At 43.3% G+C, this 16,175-nt stretch overlaps 1 protein-coding gene across 4 annotated transcripts in view; it reads left to right on the forward strand.

Annotated features, from left to right (window-relative positions):
* Window positions 1-16,175, forward strand: part of LOC127579647 (hepatocyte nuclear factor 1-alpha-like) — a 232,297-nt gene that overhangs the window by 90,158 nt on the left and 125,964 nt on the right. For all 4 annotated transcript variants that reach the window (XM_052032570.1, XM_052032569.1, XM_052032568.1 and 1 more), the window contains one exon: window positions 10,767-10,966. In XM_052032570.1, coding sequence (XP_051888530.1) covers window positions 10,767-10,966 — 200 coding nt within the window. The remainder of the gene's footprint in view (window positions 1-10,766; window positions 10,967-16,175) is intronic.

Below are 16,175 nucleotides of genomic sequence, written 5' to 3' on the forward strand. Positions count from 1 at the left end.
GACTATCTAAATACATATGTGCTCTTTAGAACATGCAAATTTGTTTTTCAATATTCACCCCAACTACAAAAAGCTCCCTTTATTTGGAGAAGAACGAATTTATTTACTAATTTTGTGTAAAAGCAGCTCGGAAAATGCTCTTGGAAAAAACCACTTACTTTCAGTTTTACAAAGACGTTGCCTCACATTTCTTCATTTGTGAATTTACTGGAAATATTAGCAGCAAATTTTCAATTACTAAGAATTCAACCAACCAGCAACACACATCTTCCCTCTGGGTCTGTCACAATATCTCCTTCTATGATAGACAATGTGTATTGTATTGTCAATTAAATAAAGATAAGGGAATACACTTGTAATTTATGTGCTTCAATACACTTAAATTGAATTAATTAATACATTTGTTTGGCATTAAGTTAGCTGACTACTGAATTCTTTCAAAAATCTGCAAGTGTTTCCTCTCTTGACTCAAGACAACTAGAGGCTCGTAATGGAGTTGTTAAATATTCCTTATATTTATGTTGAGTGGAGATCAGTGAAGCACGTGTTAAGGTATTTAATCTCTGGGAAATGCACTGGTATTTTATCCAGAGAGGATTGACAGTAACCTCCTTCAGTGATATCTGTTAGCAGCTGTAAGGAGATCTAATTCCATTTGGCCTCATCTTGTTTAATGTCAGCTATCAACTCCAACAGGTAAAAAGAGTTTGTGAAAAACCTCTGAATATCACAATGTGTTTTATTCCATTTACATTGCTCCTCCATCTGGATTTAGCTGCTCATCTGAATTGGTCAATTTAACAAACACCAGTCTGTTTTGAAGTTGATGCTGTGACTGCAGCATCTGCTCAGAAGATCTCAGAGCAGAAGGGCATCATCACTGAATGGGGCAATTTCTTGAGGGAGGTTCAGTTTTTAGAAGAACCGGGTTTGAAGCTGGTCCCTGATTTGTGCAAAAGGAAGAACCCTTACTTTTGAAGGGTGCATGTGTCAGGTTACTGATTTGTAGTCCAAAGAATACGAGTTGAAATGGGAATGTGAATTGGGCATTTTTTAAGTAAAAAAGTTGACATGAATGAAGCAGCAATAAAGCTCATAGAATCATACAGCATGGAAACAGGCCCTTCAGCCCACCAAGTCCATGCTGACCATCAAGCACCCATCTACACTAATCCCTTTTTATTCTCCCCACATTCCCATCAATTCCCCCCACCCAAGATTCTACTGCTCACCTACACATTTGGCGCAATTTACTGTGGCCACTCAACCAACACTGGATATGGGAGGAAATCAGAGCATTGGGGGGGGGGGGGGGGCGGGGGGGGGTGGGAGAAGAGGTGGTTTAGCTGCATGGTTTCAGGGAGAGCATGCAAACTCCATACAGACAGCACCGGAGGTCAGGATTGAACCCAGGTTGCTGGAGCTGTGAGCCAGCAGCTCTGCTAGCTGTACCACTGCAAAGCTATTAGAGGTTTATTGCAATTTGGGGAAGGAATGTGCTGCCCTTATCTGGTCTGGCATGCTGAGCTAGCCAGACAGCTGGAGTTAGGAATGGGCAATAAAACATTAGCTGATGGTGTGCTGTCAAAACTGAGGGGGTGGGGGGGGGTGTGGCTGGGCAGGTCTTGCAGCAGCAAAGTCTAGTTACTCAGCATTTATTTAAAGAGCATCTTGACAAATTGCCACAAACAGGGAAAAACTAATCATAAGCAAAACTACAGCAACATCCTCCAATAAAACCAGGATTATCTTTCCAGCTAAATACAGAGGGGGGGGGGGTTGGTAATTAGACAAACTCTACAAGTCAGTTGTACAGCATGAAAACAGCCTCCTTGCCCACCACATTCATGCCAACTTTTTAAGCCCATTAATACTAATCCCATTTGCCCACATTAGGTCCCTATCCTTCTATGCTTTGCTTCATTTAAGTGCCTGACTAAATGCATAAATTTATTTACAGCAGTGCAGCCCCAGGCGTTATTGACAGAAGGAACTGCCTGCTTCCCTTCTCTCAGGTTGTGCTTGTGGTGTCACTACTGGGAGCACCCACATCCTTAGTTTAAAAAAAACAAATTGTTGGAGGAACTCAGTGGATCAAACAAAGGGATGGTCGATGTTTTGGTTTGTGATGCAGGGTCTCTATGCCTCCACAGATGATGCTTGACCTGCTGAGTTAGAGTCATAGAGCTACACAGCATGGAAACAGGCCCTTCAGCTCTACTTGTCCATGCCAACCAAGTTGCCTAACTGAGCTTATCCCATTTGCCTCGTATCCTTCTAAACCTTTCCTATCCATGTACCTGTCCTTCCTCTCGCAGTTCGTATTTTGCTCCAGATTCCAGCATCTGCAGTCTCCTGTGTCTTGCACTGACATCCTGAGATTGATTACAAAAGAAAATTTACTCTGTGTCTATATGGTGATGACATGGTTGTGAATAATGTTGAAAATTTTGATGACTTATCTTGCAGAGCAACACTATAAATTCTGGCGAGATGGCCATCATGGTGGGCTTGATATTTTAACCAATGGAAGGTCTTAGATTTTTGTCAGTTTCACCCATGGAGAGTTCCTTTTACCTCCATAGATGCTGCTTGACCCAGAGTTCTTCCAGTGACACAAGCGATTCTGCAGATGCTGAATCTGGAGTGACACACACAAAATGCTGGAAGAACTCAGCACATCAGGCAGCATCTATGGAGGGAAATAAACAGTTGCCATTTCGTTCCAATGAAGTGTCGTGATCTGAAATGAATCCAAATTAGGCTTATCCTTAATACTTTGATCAACCTCTGCATAGGCATGGGCATTTACACCTGATATTCGAACAGTCCGATATTTCACACTGTGCTACATTTGGATTCATTTTGCAGAAAGGTTTGCTATTTCACTCACTATACCTATTCAATTACTTCTGTTCCCTCATTCATCTTACCACCCCCAGTGTATGAAATATGGAACCCTTGATTTGTGAACAACCAACTTTGTGGCCTCTTATTGAGGTTGTTCCTTTTGTACTTGTACTATGGCACTTTTTAATATACAGGCAACTTTTCACTGCTGTTTGTTCACATTTCCCACAACAGTCAGCTTCAAACAAGGGAGACAGAGTTAAGACAAGGAGCCAGTCATTTAAAACCAAGCTATGAAGTTCCTTCTCGCAGAGGGTTGTGAATCTCTGGAATTCTGTACCCCCAGAGAGTTGTAGAGGCTAGCTCATTGGAGGCATTTGAAGTGGAGGTAGATACATTTTTGAAAGATTGGATGAATTAAGGGCCATAGGGATCTGACACAAGGTCTGGGGCAGATCAGCCTTGATCATCTTGAATGCCAAGACAGGCTTGAAGTGCCTGGTGGCCTACTCCTGCTCCTATTGTCTTGTGTGTTCTTATATATTTCATAGGTGAGCCTTTGACCAGAAACATGACCATTTGCAGTTAATATCTGGAATACAAACTATACTATGTCAACCTTCTGAAGCACTTCAAGAGGCTGGTCATGGCACACATTAACTCCAGCTTCCCGGACCTCTGCCCACTACAATTCACCTACTGCTGAAACAGGTCTACAGCAGATGCCATCTCCCTGGCCCTACACATCTCTGGAGCATCTGGACAGTAAAGATACCCACGTTGGACAATTGTTTATCGACCACAGCTCTGCCTCCAATATTATCATTCCAAGCAAACTTGTCAAACTCAGACCTGGGACTCAACACCTCCCTTTGCAACTGGATCCTTGACTTCCTGACTAACAGACCACAATCAGTACAGATAGGCAGCAGCACATCCAGCATGATTATTCTCAACACTGGCACCCACAAGGCTGGGTCCTCAGCCCCCTACTCTACTCCCTATATACTCATGATTGTGTGGCCAGATTCTGCTCTAACTCCATCTACATGTTTGCAGTATGATACCATACCATATCTCAAATAACAATGAAGTACAGGAAGGAGATAAAGAGCCTAGTAACATGGTGTCATGACAACAATCTTTCCCTAAATGTCAACAAAACAAGAGCTAGTCATTGACTTTAGGAAGGGGGCAGGGGCAGTGCACATGGTCCTGTTTACATCAACATTAGAGGTTGAGAGGGTTGAGAGTTAAGTTTCTAGGACTGAACATCACCAATAGCCTGGCCTGGTCCAACCATGTTGACGCCATCACCAAGAAAGCTCACCAGCCCCTCTACTTCCTCAGAAGGCTAAAGAAATTTGGCACGTCTGCTTTGACCCTCACCAATTTTTAATCGATGCACCACAGAAAGCATCCTATATCCAGATGCACCATGGCTTGGTATGGCAACTGCTCTGCCCATGACTGCAAGAAGCTGCAGAGAATTGTGCTGAGCCATGTCCACATCACAGAAACCAGCCTCCCCTCCACAGACTATCTCTACTTGTCGCTGCCTCAGTAAAGCAGCCAACATGATCAAAGATCCCATCCACCCAGGACATCCTCTTCTCCCCCCTCCCATCAGGCAGAAGATACAAAAGCCTGAAAGCACATACCACCAGGCTCAAGGACAGCTTCTATTCTGCCATTATGAGACTATTGAATGGTTCCCTTGTACGATATGAACTCTTGACCTCAATCTACCTTATTGTGACTTTGCACCTTACTGCCTGCCTGCACTCTGTAGCTGTGACACTATTCTGCACTCTTATTGTTTTACCTTGTACTACCTCAATGCACTGTTGTAATGAATTGATCTGTATGGACGGTATGCAAGACAAGTTTTTCAACTGTACCTCAGTACATGTGACAATAATAAACCAATTTACCATTGGATCCTAATTCAGTGATAGTGACAGAATTAGCCATTTTAGATTCTACTACACAATCAAATATCACTTGATCTCCTAGAAAAAGGGAGAGCACAATGCTTCTGAGCCATAAATGGTATTAAAGTTTAAGGTCAAGTTTATTGTCATATGCACAAGTACATGTATGCACAGGTGAAGTGAAAAAGCTTACTTGCAGCAGCACCACAGTTACACAGCATAATATAAGCAGCATTCACAAAAACAAATTGTATACAATTTTTACAAGAAAAACAATTAGAACATAAAAGTCAATTAGTGCAAAGTGATCAGAGCGATCATAGTGTTGCTAAACTGTTGTGGTGATTAAGAGTTTTGCTAGTTGGTTCAAGAACTGAATGGTTGAAGGGAAAATAGCTGTTATTGAACCTGGTGTGGGACTTCAGGCTTCTGTACCTCCTGCCCGATGGTAGCTGCAAAAAGATGGCGTGGCCCAGATGGTGGGGATCTTTGATGATGGATGTTGCCTTCTTGAGGCAACACCTCCTGTAGATACTACCGATGGTGGGGAGGGATGTGCCCGTGATGTATTGTGCAGAATCCATTACTCTGCAGCTTATGTTCCTGTGCATTCAAATTGCTGTTACAGACCATGATACAACCAGTCAGGATACTTTCAACAGTACACTTGTGGAAGTTTGCAAGATGACACAGAAGTAACAGTGCATCAGGAAAGTAGATGGTAATGCACTGTTAAATTTTCACTAGTATTTTAACATCTTCTATAACTGAAGATGTTTTCTAAATTTAATGTTATTTCCAGTTTCTTGGGGTCAAGAAAAAGTCTAAATTATCATGTGAACTCTTGAATAGACCAAAGTCTACAGAATATTTGTATAAGTATACATGTGTCAGAGATTCCATTGGATGGAAGTGTAACTGAGTAGTATTGCCACTAACATTTAGAATTGAAATACAATGGCTTGTGCTTTCAATTCCTTAGGAGAGTTCAGTAATGTCCCTATGGGACATTGTCACTTGTGTCACTGCAGAAGTGTAAAGAACATCATTCAATCTTCTTCATTCCTATGTACAGTTACTCACAAGGAGTCATTCATCGTGGAAACAGACCATTCAGGTCAATGTCCAATCTGACCAGTGGGGACCCATCCGTGCTCAACCCATCTTCCAGCACTTGGCCTGTAGCCTCTTATACCTAAATGATTTAAGTGCTCATCTAGATGCTTCTTGAATGCCTAGTATCTGTTTCTATTGCTCTCTCGAGCTGTTTTCCAGGTACTCACCACTCTGGGCAAAAAAGGACCCTTCAGATCCCCTAACTGGACTAGAGTTTTAAGAAAACAGGATCACCAAGGAAATGTGCAACATTTGTTCAACTCAAGCACCAATTTTAAACAAGTCTTTGCATTGCAAATTCCAATCAGCTTGTGTTCAGGCTAACTCAGCCACAGTTCTCACAACTATGTACTTAGTCATGTATTCCTTCAGTTTTTTTTAATTTCAAGTTTTCTTTCTTCAATAACAAAGGACTCATTAAAAGAAGATTGAGAGCAGGGACAAGAGACAAGAAATGATGCATAGCAGATAGCAAAGTGGATTTTAAATGAGTGCCGATCGTGGGAGGAAAGGAAGAATGTGGGTGATGAGACAAGAACACAATGTCCAGGAATGAATGAAGAAAGAAAAGTGGAGGATTATGGACTGTAGGAGGGAAGGGTTAGATTGATTATGGAGAAGGTTTATATAGGTCAGCAGAGCATCATGGGCCAAAGGGCCCGTACTGTTCTGTGTTCTAAGAACCAATGCTGATGGGGTCAGCCTTGATTTCAACACAGCAATGATAGTGGTAGAACAATTCCAGTGTGCGATTGGGTATGAAGGATCATAAACATTCTTGGGAAACTGTGGTTGTCAAAGAAAGAATGGTTAGAAGACAGAAGTGAAGAAATTGTTTAATAGATGACAAGACTTCCACTTCATTCCATGCCTCTATACTACTACTCATTCCCTTTGAGGGCAAGAGGATGAGCTGTTCCCACACTTCATTCTGAACAAGATTTAAGCTTACCAGATCGCCTGGAGGATGACTAATTCTCTGATTCATTTTCCCAATAACAAAGCAGCTAATACAACTTGCTGTCTCTGAACATCAACATTGAGCTGAAATAGTGAGTTCATCCTACCATTTTGTAAATCACTGGTGCAACTGCAACTATAGCATTTAGAACCATGAGTCCATGTATCAGAAGTGCAGAGAGGCCCAGAGTGAGTGCAACTCCTCACAATCTACCCACCCAACCCTCAGAAACCAACATGAGGCTCCTCTTGCCCCATCTCTGGGAGAGTCTGCAGTTCCCACATCAGTCGCCTCAGAACCTACAAAACCAGAGTGAAAGCAAGTCATCCTTGATCCTCAGGGACCACCTAAGAAAAGGAAGAGTACTTTGGTATATCTCAAAATGTTTTACAGGCAAGTATTTTTGTCATGTAATGAAGAAAGGATATTGGTGTGAGAATCTAGGCTGATACAGATTATGAGGAATATGTATGCTAATTGGGCACACACCTACTGGACACAAGGATGAGAGGTGATAATGGTTACTGCTTTAAGATACTAAGGGGATCACATAACATTGTTCACAGTAAGTTTTATCTTATCCAGAACAATAGAATAAGAGGACAGGGCTTTGTTTGAAATTCAAAACTGATCTGTAGTTCAATGAGTATCTATGGAGATATTTGAAGCAGAAAATGGAGAGACAGGAGCATGTAGATGCTGGAATCTGGAGCACAAAAATATAAAAAACAAAATTGCTGGAGAAACTTGGGGTCCAGCAGCATCGATGGAAGGAAATGGACAGTTGATGTTTCAGGTCAAGACCTTTCATCTGGACTGAGTAGAGGGGAGATAGCCAGTATAAAGAGGTGAGGGGAAGGGGTGGAGCAAGATCTGGCATGTAATAGGTGGATCCAGGTGAGGAGGGTTATAGGTAGATGGAGGAGGGAAGGGTGGATCTCACAACAGAGGGTGGGAGGTGGAGGCAACAAAGGGCTGCAGATGTTGGAATCTGATAGGAAAGGGAGGTGGAGCATGGAACCAAATGAGGGAGGTGGGTGGGCAGTTGGGAACAGTGAGAAGGAGTGCGTGGGTGGTGGGCAGATGGACTGGGTGGAGGGGGGCTCGGGTGGGTGTAAAAGGAACAAGATAAATCAGGAGAGAAAAGGGAGAGACGGGGAGCAGGTTACTTGAAATTGAAGAATTCAGTGTGCACGCTGTCAGGTTGTAGACTACCCAGGCAGAATATGAGGTGACATTCTTCCATGCCAAGGGGAGGCTCAACACAAACTAGGAAAAGGATTGCTTTGATTAGTCAATAATCCACTCTCATTGTACCACTGCAGTCCTCATGGCAAACTCACACCTATTGGAGTACCTTCTGTGACACAGCCTGTTTTCGGGGGGGGGGGGGGGGGGGGGCCTTTGGGTGCCGACCTTGGCAATGCTGCTCATCTTCCAAATACAAATTAAAACTAAATCATGTGATTACAATGATGGTCAAAGGCAAACTAACTGAACCTCTTGATAAAGATTTCCTGTGTCCTCGAACACATCGCCTCCAATTTAATAAATTTGTCTAGTCAGGTACTAATTTGAGCCACCCCCTTGAATCACTGCAGTCCTTCTGATGAAGGTTCTCCCACAGTGCTGTTTGGGAGCAAGCTCCAAGGTTGAGACACAGCTCAGATGAAGCAGCAGCAAGATGTTTCCAAGTCAGGATGGTGTGCAACTTGGCCTGAATTCAGTGTTAAGTCTATTCTGGGTGGTCATTCTGGGTGTATCCTTTGTATCACAGCAGTTAAGATGAAACTGAATAGCTTGCTAGCACATTTCACAGGGCAGTTAAGATCAACACATTGTTTTCATGAAACATTTACAGATATTTATAAACACAAGATAAATATTTAATGTCATCTTCAGCTGCTAAGGAAACAAACACTTCTTCAATCTGACGATGCACACTAACTGAACTCAGGTTCCCCCTCCCTGAAATCACAATTCCAACCTGGAATTTCCCAGACTTGAAAACTCATCTCCACTGAACAGTTGGGAGGAAATCATAGGGGCACAAAACAATTTTTCTTCATTTTCTTTAAATACTTTTTTTGAGAGGAAAGGCTGTTTGGGATAGGACAGTCATGGACTGGAACCTACAGAGAAACACACCCTGCAGTAAATGGTGTAGGTCCAAAGCAGGTTTCCAGTCTCTGCAAACCAACACAGTGAGTTATGGTTTGTTGTAGGTCCTTTGTCAGGACTGATGGTTCTCACCAAGAGCCTTCAATTGAAATAGTCACCTCTTTTCAGATGGTGATACTTTGCTGTATGTTTATGGCATGCTGGAACCAAGAACAGGTTATTAATTTTTCCAGAGTCATGGAGAGATACAACAGAACCAGGCCCTCTGGCTCACTGAGTCCACAGCAACCATTTACCACCCATTTACACTAATCCCACATTAATCCCAGTGGCCAATGAAATGACCAAACTACACATTTTTGGGATGTTGGAGGAAAGCGGTGCACCCAGAGGAAACTCCACACAGATCGAACCCAGGTCTCTGGCACTGAGGCACCAGTGATACCACTGTGCCAATAGTCCTGGTATATGGCATATCTAGGCTCTAACTTATTGTAGGATTCCAATTACTGTTTTGAATGGCTGATATTTTTGTTTCTCCCAGTTTCTTACCTGATCCTGGTTAGTATAACCTCCTGTTCATTCAGCTTGCCCTTCAGAACATCTGTGCAGTTAACCTCAGTAACCCCAAAATGCCCATCCTGTGCCAAGTAAGATGGTCTCAGCCAAAGAGGTGCTGGTGATGCTGAAAGCAACCTTAATATCTCTGGGAAGAAGAAAATGTCATCCAGTATTGCCGATTCCATCCAGTAGCTCTTGTCAGTTCCGAGTACTGTTCACTCGTGTTATAATAGCTCAACAAGACATGGCTTCATCTTCTAGCTTCCCCAGATGGTATTGGTAAATGGTTTATTATTGTCACATGTACTGAGATACAGTGAAGAGCTTTAGTTTTGCATGCCATCTGGACAGATCATGCTATACATAATTATGTCAAGGTAGTAAAATGAAAACAATGCAGAAGAGAGCATTGTAGGTTTAAGAGAAATTGTTACAGTCTTAGAACTGAGATGTAAAAGAGTAGAACAATTACAATAAGTGTAATAATTGGATCTGCTGAAGCCAGCTTGTGAAGAGTTGACACGCTCCGCCACCATCTTGGAGTGGTGTAGAGTGGTTGACCGTCTGTCTCGTGAAGAGGGGAGGGGAGACATTTGCAGATCTAGTCCCTAACATTTTGCAGGGCTTCAGTCATAATTTTTGAAATACATGAATTTGGATGGCTTTAGTTTAAATTAAAAGCACACTGTTTAACAGTTTTGACACATCCCAGCCTGCACCTCCCCCACCCCTCCCCAGGTGGATATTTGTGTTCCTCCCCTGCTTCATAACCCAACCCAGTTGATGGAAGAGGCTGGGGAAGAGGTGGGAATAACAAGCTAGGTGCAAGGAGCCTGTTAGTGGGGTATGGGGGGGGGGGGGGGGGTGGTTGGTGTTGGGAGGGAGGGGTGCACAGGGTGGGTTTCCCCTTCCCACAAATAGAAATATTCAGCTTATTCATTATGACAGCCATTTCAATACAGACTGACAACTGAACGACAGTCCCCATCTCCCCCTGGGAGGTGGGTGGAGAATCAACCAGGTCCAACCAACTTGGTTACATTACAGAAAAGCCTGCTTACACTGACTGACCAGTTGCATACTGGCCACATGCAAGATGTGGAAAGTGAATACAAGTCAGGAGGGAGGTGGGGGGTGGGGTGGGGGAGAAGGGGGGTACAAAATGCAACCAAAAGCAGTAATGAAGTTCAAACTATAACTGCTTGGTTCTTTGTCTTGTGTAGAGAGGACCCATGGAGGGCAGCAAAGATGATAAAGTGCTATATGCAGCAGCACAACATCCCACAGCGCGAAGTGGTGGACACAACCGGCTTGAACCAGTCTCACTTGTCACAACACCTGAACAAAGGAACACCTATGAAAAATCAGAAAAGGGCTGCACTCTACACCTGGTACGTTCGGAAGCAGAGAGAAATCATGCAGCGTAAGTATCATTCATTTTAAATCTTGGTCCTTTGCTCGAGATCTGCTTGGGCATAAGATTGAAACCCAACCATGGCCAACCTGATCCTGCCTCAAGCATTCATAATGTTTTTGGTACCCTGCCTGACTCGAACCTGAACATTGGGCTTGGGTCAGGAAGTCAGAATTATGTAGCACAGAAATGGACCCTTTTGGCCCACATCGTCCATGATGCCTATCTGCGTTAATCCTATTTGCCTGCATTAGGCACATATCCCTCTACTCCTTTCCTCTCCCAACACATTTCAAACAATGTAATCATACCTGCCTCTAATACCTTCTCTGGTAGCTCATTCCAGACAACCACCACCCTGTGTGGAAAAACTTACTCCTCAGGTTTCCTTTAAATTTCTCCACTCTCACCTTAAACATGTTACCTCTTGTTCTAGGCTCCTCTGCCCAGGGAAAAACTGATTATCTTTCTTATCAGTGCCCCCAATAATTTTTATAAACCTCTGAGGTCACCCCCTTAGCCTCCTACATTCCAGTGAGAACAAACTCGGCCTGTCCAATCTCTCCTTATAACAATAGTCATCCATTCCAGGTGCAGTGACCATGGCATTAACCTTGCTTCTATCACTCTGCTAAAAATTAAATTCAAACATTCTTTTCTTGCTCTCTTTTATTTAAAACCTTATTCATTGCCTGTAATATCACTCCCTCAATGGGAGTGATGTGACAGACAAGGATCTCCTTTCACACTTGTCATCTTTGCTATGGAGCTGACTGCTAGGTGCTGGAGAGTCCCAAGGTGACCCTTGGGTGGTGCAGCTAGTAGAACCACTTCCTCACAGCTCCAGGGACCTGGGTTAAATCCTGACCACTGGTGCTGTCAATGTAGAGTTTACACATTCTCCCTATGACTGCTTGGGTTTCCTCTAGCTGCCCCGGTTTCCTTCCACATCCCAAAGACATGCAGGTTGTTGGTTAACTGGCTGCTCTAAGTTGCCAAGTGTGTAGGTGGGTGATAGAATCTGGAGGGAGTTGATGGCAATGTGGAGAAAACAGGTTAAAGGGAAAATTAGTGGAAGAAGGGGATTTGTCTGTGAGCTGGCACAGACTGATGGGCTGAAATGACCTGTGGTATGAAAATATTTGGAACATGACCCATTATCTGACCCCTTTTCCTGCCACTGGAGCAGCACAAGGTCACAAACCATAGCTGCCCTGGTAACCTGGAGCATAATATTACTTGGGAGTATGTACAGCCCAGAAAACCACGAGATTGCAAAGACTATACTCTAAAGATGGTTCAAGAAGAGAAAGGGATAGAAACAGGGCAAGGACACCTACCAGTTGTTGTACATTAACTGTCACATCTTACTTGTCACTATCCCCAACTACCAAACTACTTATTATTCCTAAATCCTTAGGGTAACCTGTGACCCCTGAGGAAATATAAAATCTAACAAGCCCTGCCCACAGTCCAGTGGAATTGGGTGGGAGGGCCCCAAAATGTTTTCCGTGACCACTGCCCCAATGTTTTGGCAATGTTGTTCTGTGTATACTGCCAGGACTCTGATCCAGTAAGCACCCCATTTATTGGTTATAGTTCTGTGACATACAACCGATTTTAGCCACTTTCAAGCTTTGCTTGGCTGAATGTGAGAGATGCATTAACTGACCCATTCAGCAGATGTTTTATTTCTTTGGAAGAGCTGGACTGCTCTGGATTGTGTAAAGTCTGGGCTGAGGAAGATCAACCATGTAGGCAAATGGAGGAGCAGGGTTGAAAGGCCACATGGCCAACTTGTATTCTGTCAGTCAACAAGATCATAATCAGATCTTCCTGTTTTCTCAGGATGCCTCATCATAACATTGCCCTGAACCCAATAGTGATGACCTGAAGTATACTGTCCCAGAGTCCTCAATGAATGACCATAGCTTGTGGTTCCAATGCTGATAAGTGCACACTAACCAAAGATTAACTGTTGGGGTTGAGGGGGATATGGGGACAGGAGGGGAGAACTGCAAATCATCTTATAATATTTGGCAATAGATGGGACTAGAAGTACAGGCTCCAGTAACTTGGTAGATGCACTGAACTGTTTGAGATACCTCAGTAACAATGACTAAACTGGCTCACACACAATAGGCTGAATGACCTTCTTCTGTATCATAAACTTTCCATAATTCCTTAATAAATTTGAATAGGGCTTCTGGTAATCTATTGCATTAAGAACTTGTACTCCTTGTATGTGCTCGACATCTGGTCATGTATCTCAGTTTGTAATGAATCCCTGGAGAAGTGGTGATTAGCTTTATGACCTCTCAATGTGGATATAACAATACAATGGACTGAATCTAACATATCTCAATAAGTAACATGCAGATGCATTTCTCATTAGCTGGTCAAGATTCCCAACAATGAAATGCAAGCTAATGCACCTGTGGATTCCCTCTTGCTTGTCAGTCTTGTTTATATTGAGACTGACTATTAGTAGAAATTTATGCCTGCCAGGAGAGTTATAGCTGCAGTAAAATCTGTGTTGTACCTGTGGCACCTAAAGCAATGCCTGTAACAAAATTGAAAGTTTGAGAGCAGGCTCTATCACATAAACACAATCCAGCTAAAGTGGCACATAGCAAAAATGCTAAGAGTTCAATTCTTGAACAAGTTACTTCTTGAGTGAAACTGAACTTGCAGTTGGATTAATTGAAGATAACTGATGAATCCAAATGCAACAAAATTCATGTTATATGAAAAACACAATGATGCTGGAGGAACTCAGCAAACCAGGCAGCATCCATGGAGAAACGTTGACTGCCTGTTTTTCTGGTCAGGCCCCTTCTTCAGGATTGAAGATAGGAAAAGGGGAAGCCCAATATATAGGAGGTAAAAGCAGAGCAGTGATAGGTGGACAAAAGAGGGGAGGTGGGGTGGGCACAGGGTGGTGATAGGTAGACACAGGTAAGAGATAGTGATAGGCAGGTGTGGGGGAGGGGGAGAGCAGATCCACTGGGGGATGGGTCAAGGGTAAGGAGAGGAAGGAACAAAGGGGGTAGGGGAAAAAAAGAGGCTAGGAAAAGGAAGAGAAGCAGCATGGTTGGGGGGTTGTGGTGGGGATTACTTAAAGTGGGAGAATTCAATGTTCATGCCATTAGGCTACAAAGTTCCAAGACAGAAAATGAGGCGCTGTTCCTCCAGTTTGCACTTGGAATTCTCCTGGCAGTGGAGGACAAGGACTCGTTAACCACCTGCTTTTCTCCATGGATGCTGCCTGGCCTGCTGAGTTCCTCCAGCATCATAGATTCCAGCATCTTCAGTCCTTTATTTCTCTAGCATTCATGTTACAGCTGTACAAGGTGTTGGTGAGACCGCACCTGGAGTATCGTGCGCAGTGGTCGCCATACTATAGGATGTGATTAAGCTAGAGAGGGTGCAGAAAAGATTTACTAGGAAGTTGCCAGGACTTGAGGGCTTGAGTTATAAGGAGAGATTGGATAAGCTGAGACTGTTTTCCCTGAAGCAAAGGAAGTGACCATATGGAGGTTTATAAAATCATGGGGGGCATATACAAGTGGATGGCCAGTCTTTCCCCCCCAACAGGAGGTCTAAAACTAGAGGGACAGGTTTAAACTGAGAAGGAAAACATTTAAAGGGGATCTGAGAGACAAGTTTTTCCACAGAGGGTGGTGGGTATATGGAACTAACTGCCAGAGGAAGTGGTAGAGGTGGGTACAATTACAACATTGAAGACATTTGGACAGATATGTGGATCTGAAAGGTTTGGAGGATATGGGCCAAAAGCAGGAAAATGGGATTTGCTCAAATAGGCACCTTGGTCAGCACAGACAAGTGGGGTTAAAGGACCATGCTGTATACCTCTGACTCCATGAACCGCTGGATAATAAGAGTTGTGCTAACAGTGAAGAAAATGTTAATCCCTCATTTCATTTATTGTGGACCTAATAAATGTTAAAGGAAAGTGGCTGTGGAACATTTAATGAATTCTAATGCTAGACATGTTAGTGCAAAGGTAAGGAGCTATAAATTTGCTCATTTGGCTCTGGAGAAGATAAAGGGCAGAAAGCTGTTAAAATTAGCTTAACCCAGAGTAGAGCAATTTTCTGCACATTTCTGAGTGTTTTGTTGCCCGTTGGGAAGTATGTCTCATTATTCCCTGGTGAGACTTTTGTTCACCCTAACTTTTTTCCCTTGTGAGAAACTCCCCCAAATAATGTCTGAAGTAATGCATTACCCAAAATTAATTAGCAAAGAGATCTCCAGCAAGACTGGCTTGATAAGCAACAATTCTTGTTTATGCACAGAATAAGCAACTGTCATTAACCTTGTTTCTCCAGAAACTAGACATCTTAATAGGTCAACAAAGTGCATTGTCCTCTCAGATCTGTAGCCCCAAATACAATCTTCCATCTCTGCCCAGACTATCCTAATGGAGGTCAGGAACATGGTTACTCTCAGCTTCCTTTGGCCTTAGGCTGCTGCTGTTGATCACTGCCACATCTCACAGGTTGTTGCACAATGCTGCTCTATAGAGGTCACCCAACCTCCATACGCAAGGAGAGGAGACCCTGTCTCCTTTCCCTTTAGCCCACAGGAACAGGCAGAGCAGGGAGAAAATTTATTGCAGTAAAGTGCAGACATAAGAACAAGAAATGGGAGGAATAGGCCATCTGGCCTGCTGAGCCTGCTCTGCCATTCAATAAGATCATGGCTGTGGACTCAGATCCACCTACCTGCCTTTTCCCCCATAACCCTTAATTCCCCTATGCAAAAATCTAACTGTCTTAAATATATTTAATGAGGTAACCTCTGCTTCCCTGGGCAGAGAATTCCACAGATTCACTACTGTCTGGGAAAAGCAGTTTCTCATTTCTAAATCTACTCCCCCAAATCTTGAGGCTATGTCCCCTAGTTCTAGTCTCACCTACCAGTGGAAACAACCTTCTTGCCTCTATCCTATTTATCCCTTTCATAATTTTATGTTTCTAGAAGATCCCCTCTCATTCTTCTGAATTCCAGCAAGATTGTCACCTGGGACTCTCTCCTCCGAGGCTAACCCCCTCATCTCTGGAAATCAACTAGGTGAACCTCCTCTGCACTGCCTCCAAAGCCAATATATCCTTCCTCAAGTAAGGAGACTAGAACTGCACATAATACTCTAGGTGCAACTTTGCTAGTACACTGTACAGTTGCAGCACAACCA

Source organism: Pristis pectinata, chromosome 17, assembly GCF_009764475.1.
Source record: "Pristis pectinata isolate sPriPec2 chromosome 17, sPriPec2.1.pri, whole genome shotgun sequence".
NCBI lineage: Eukaryota > Metazoa > Chordata > Chondrichthyes > Rhinopristiformes > Pristidae > Pristis > Pristis pectinata.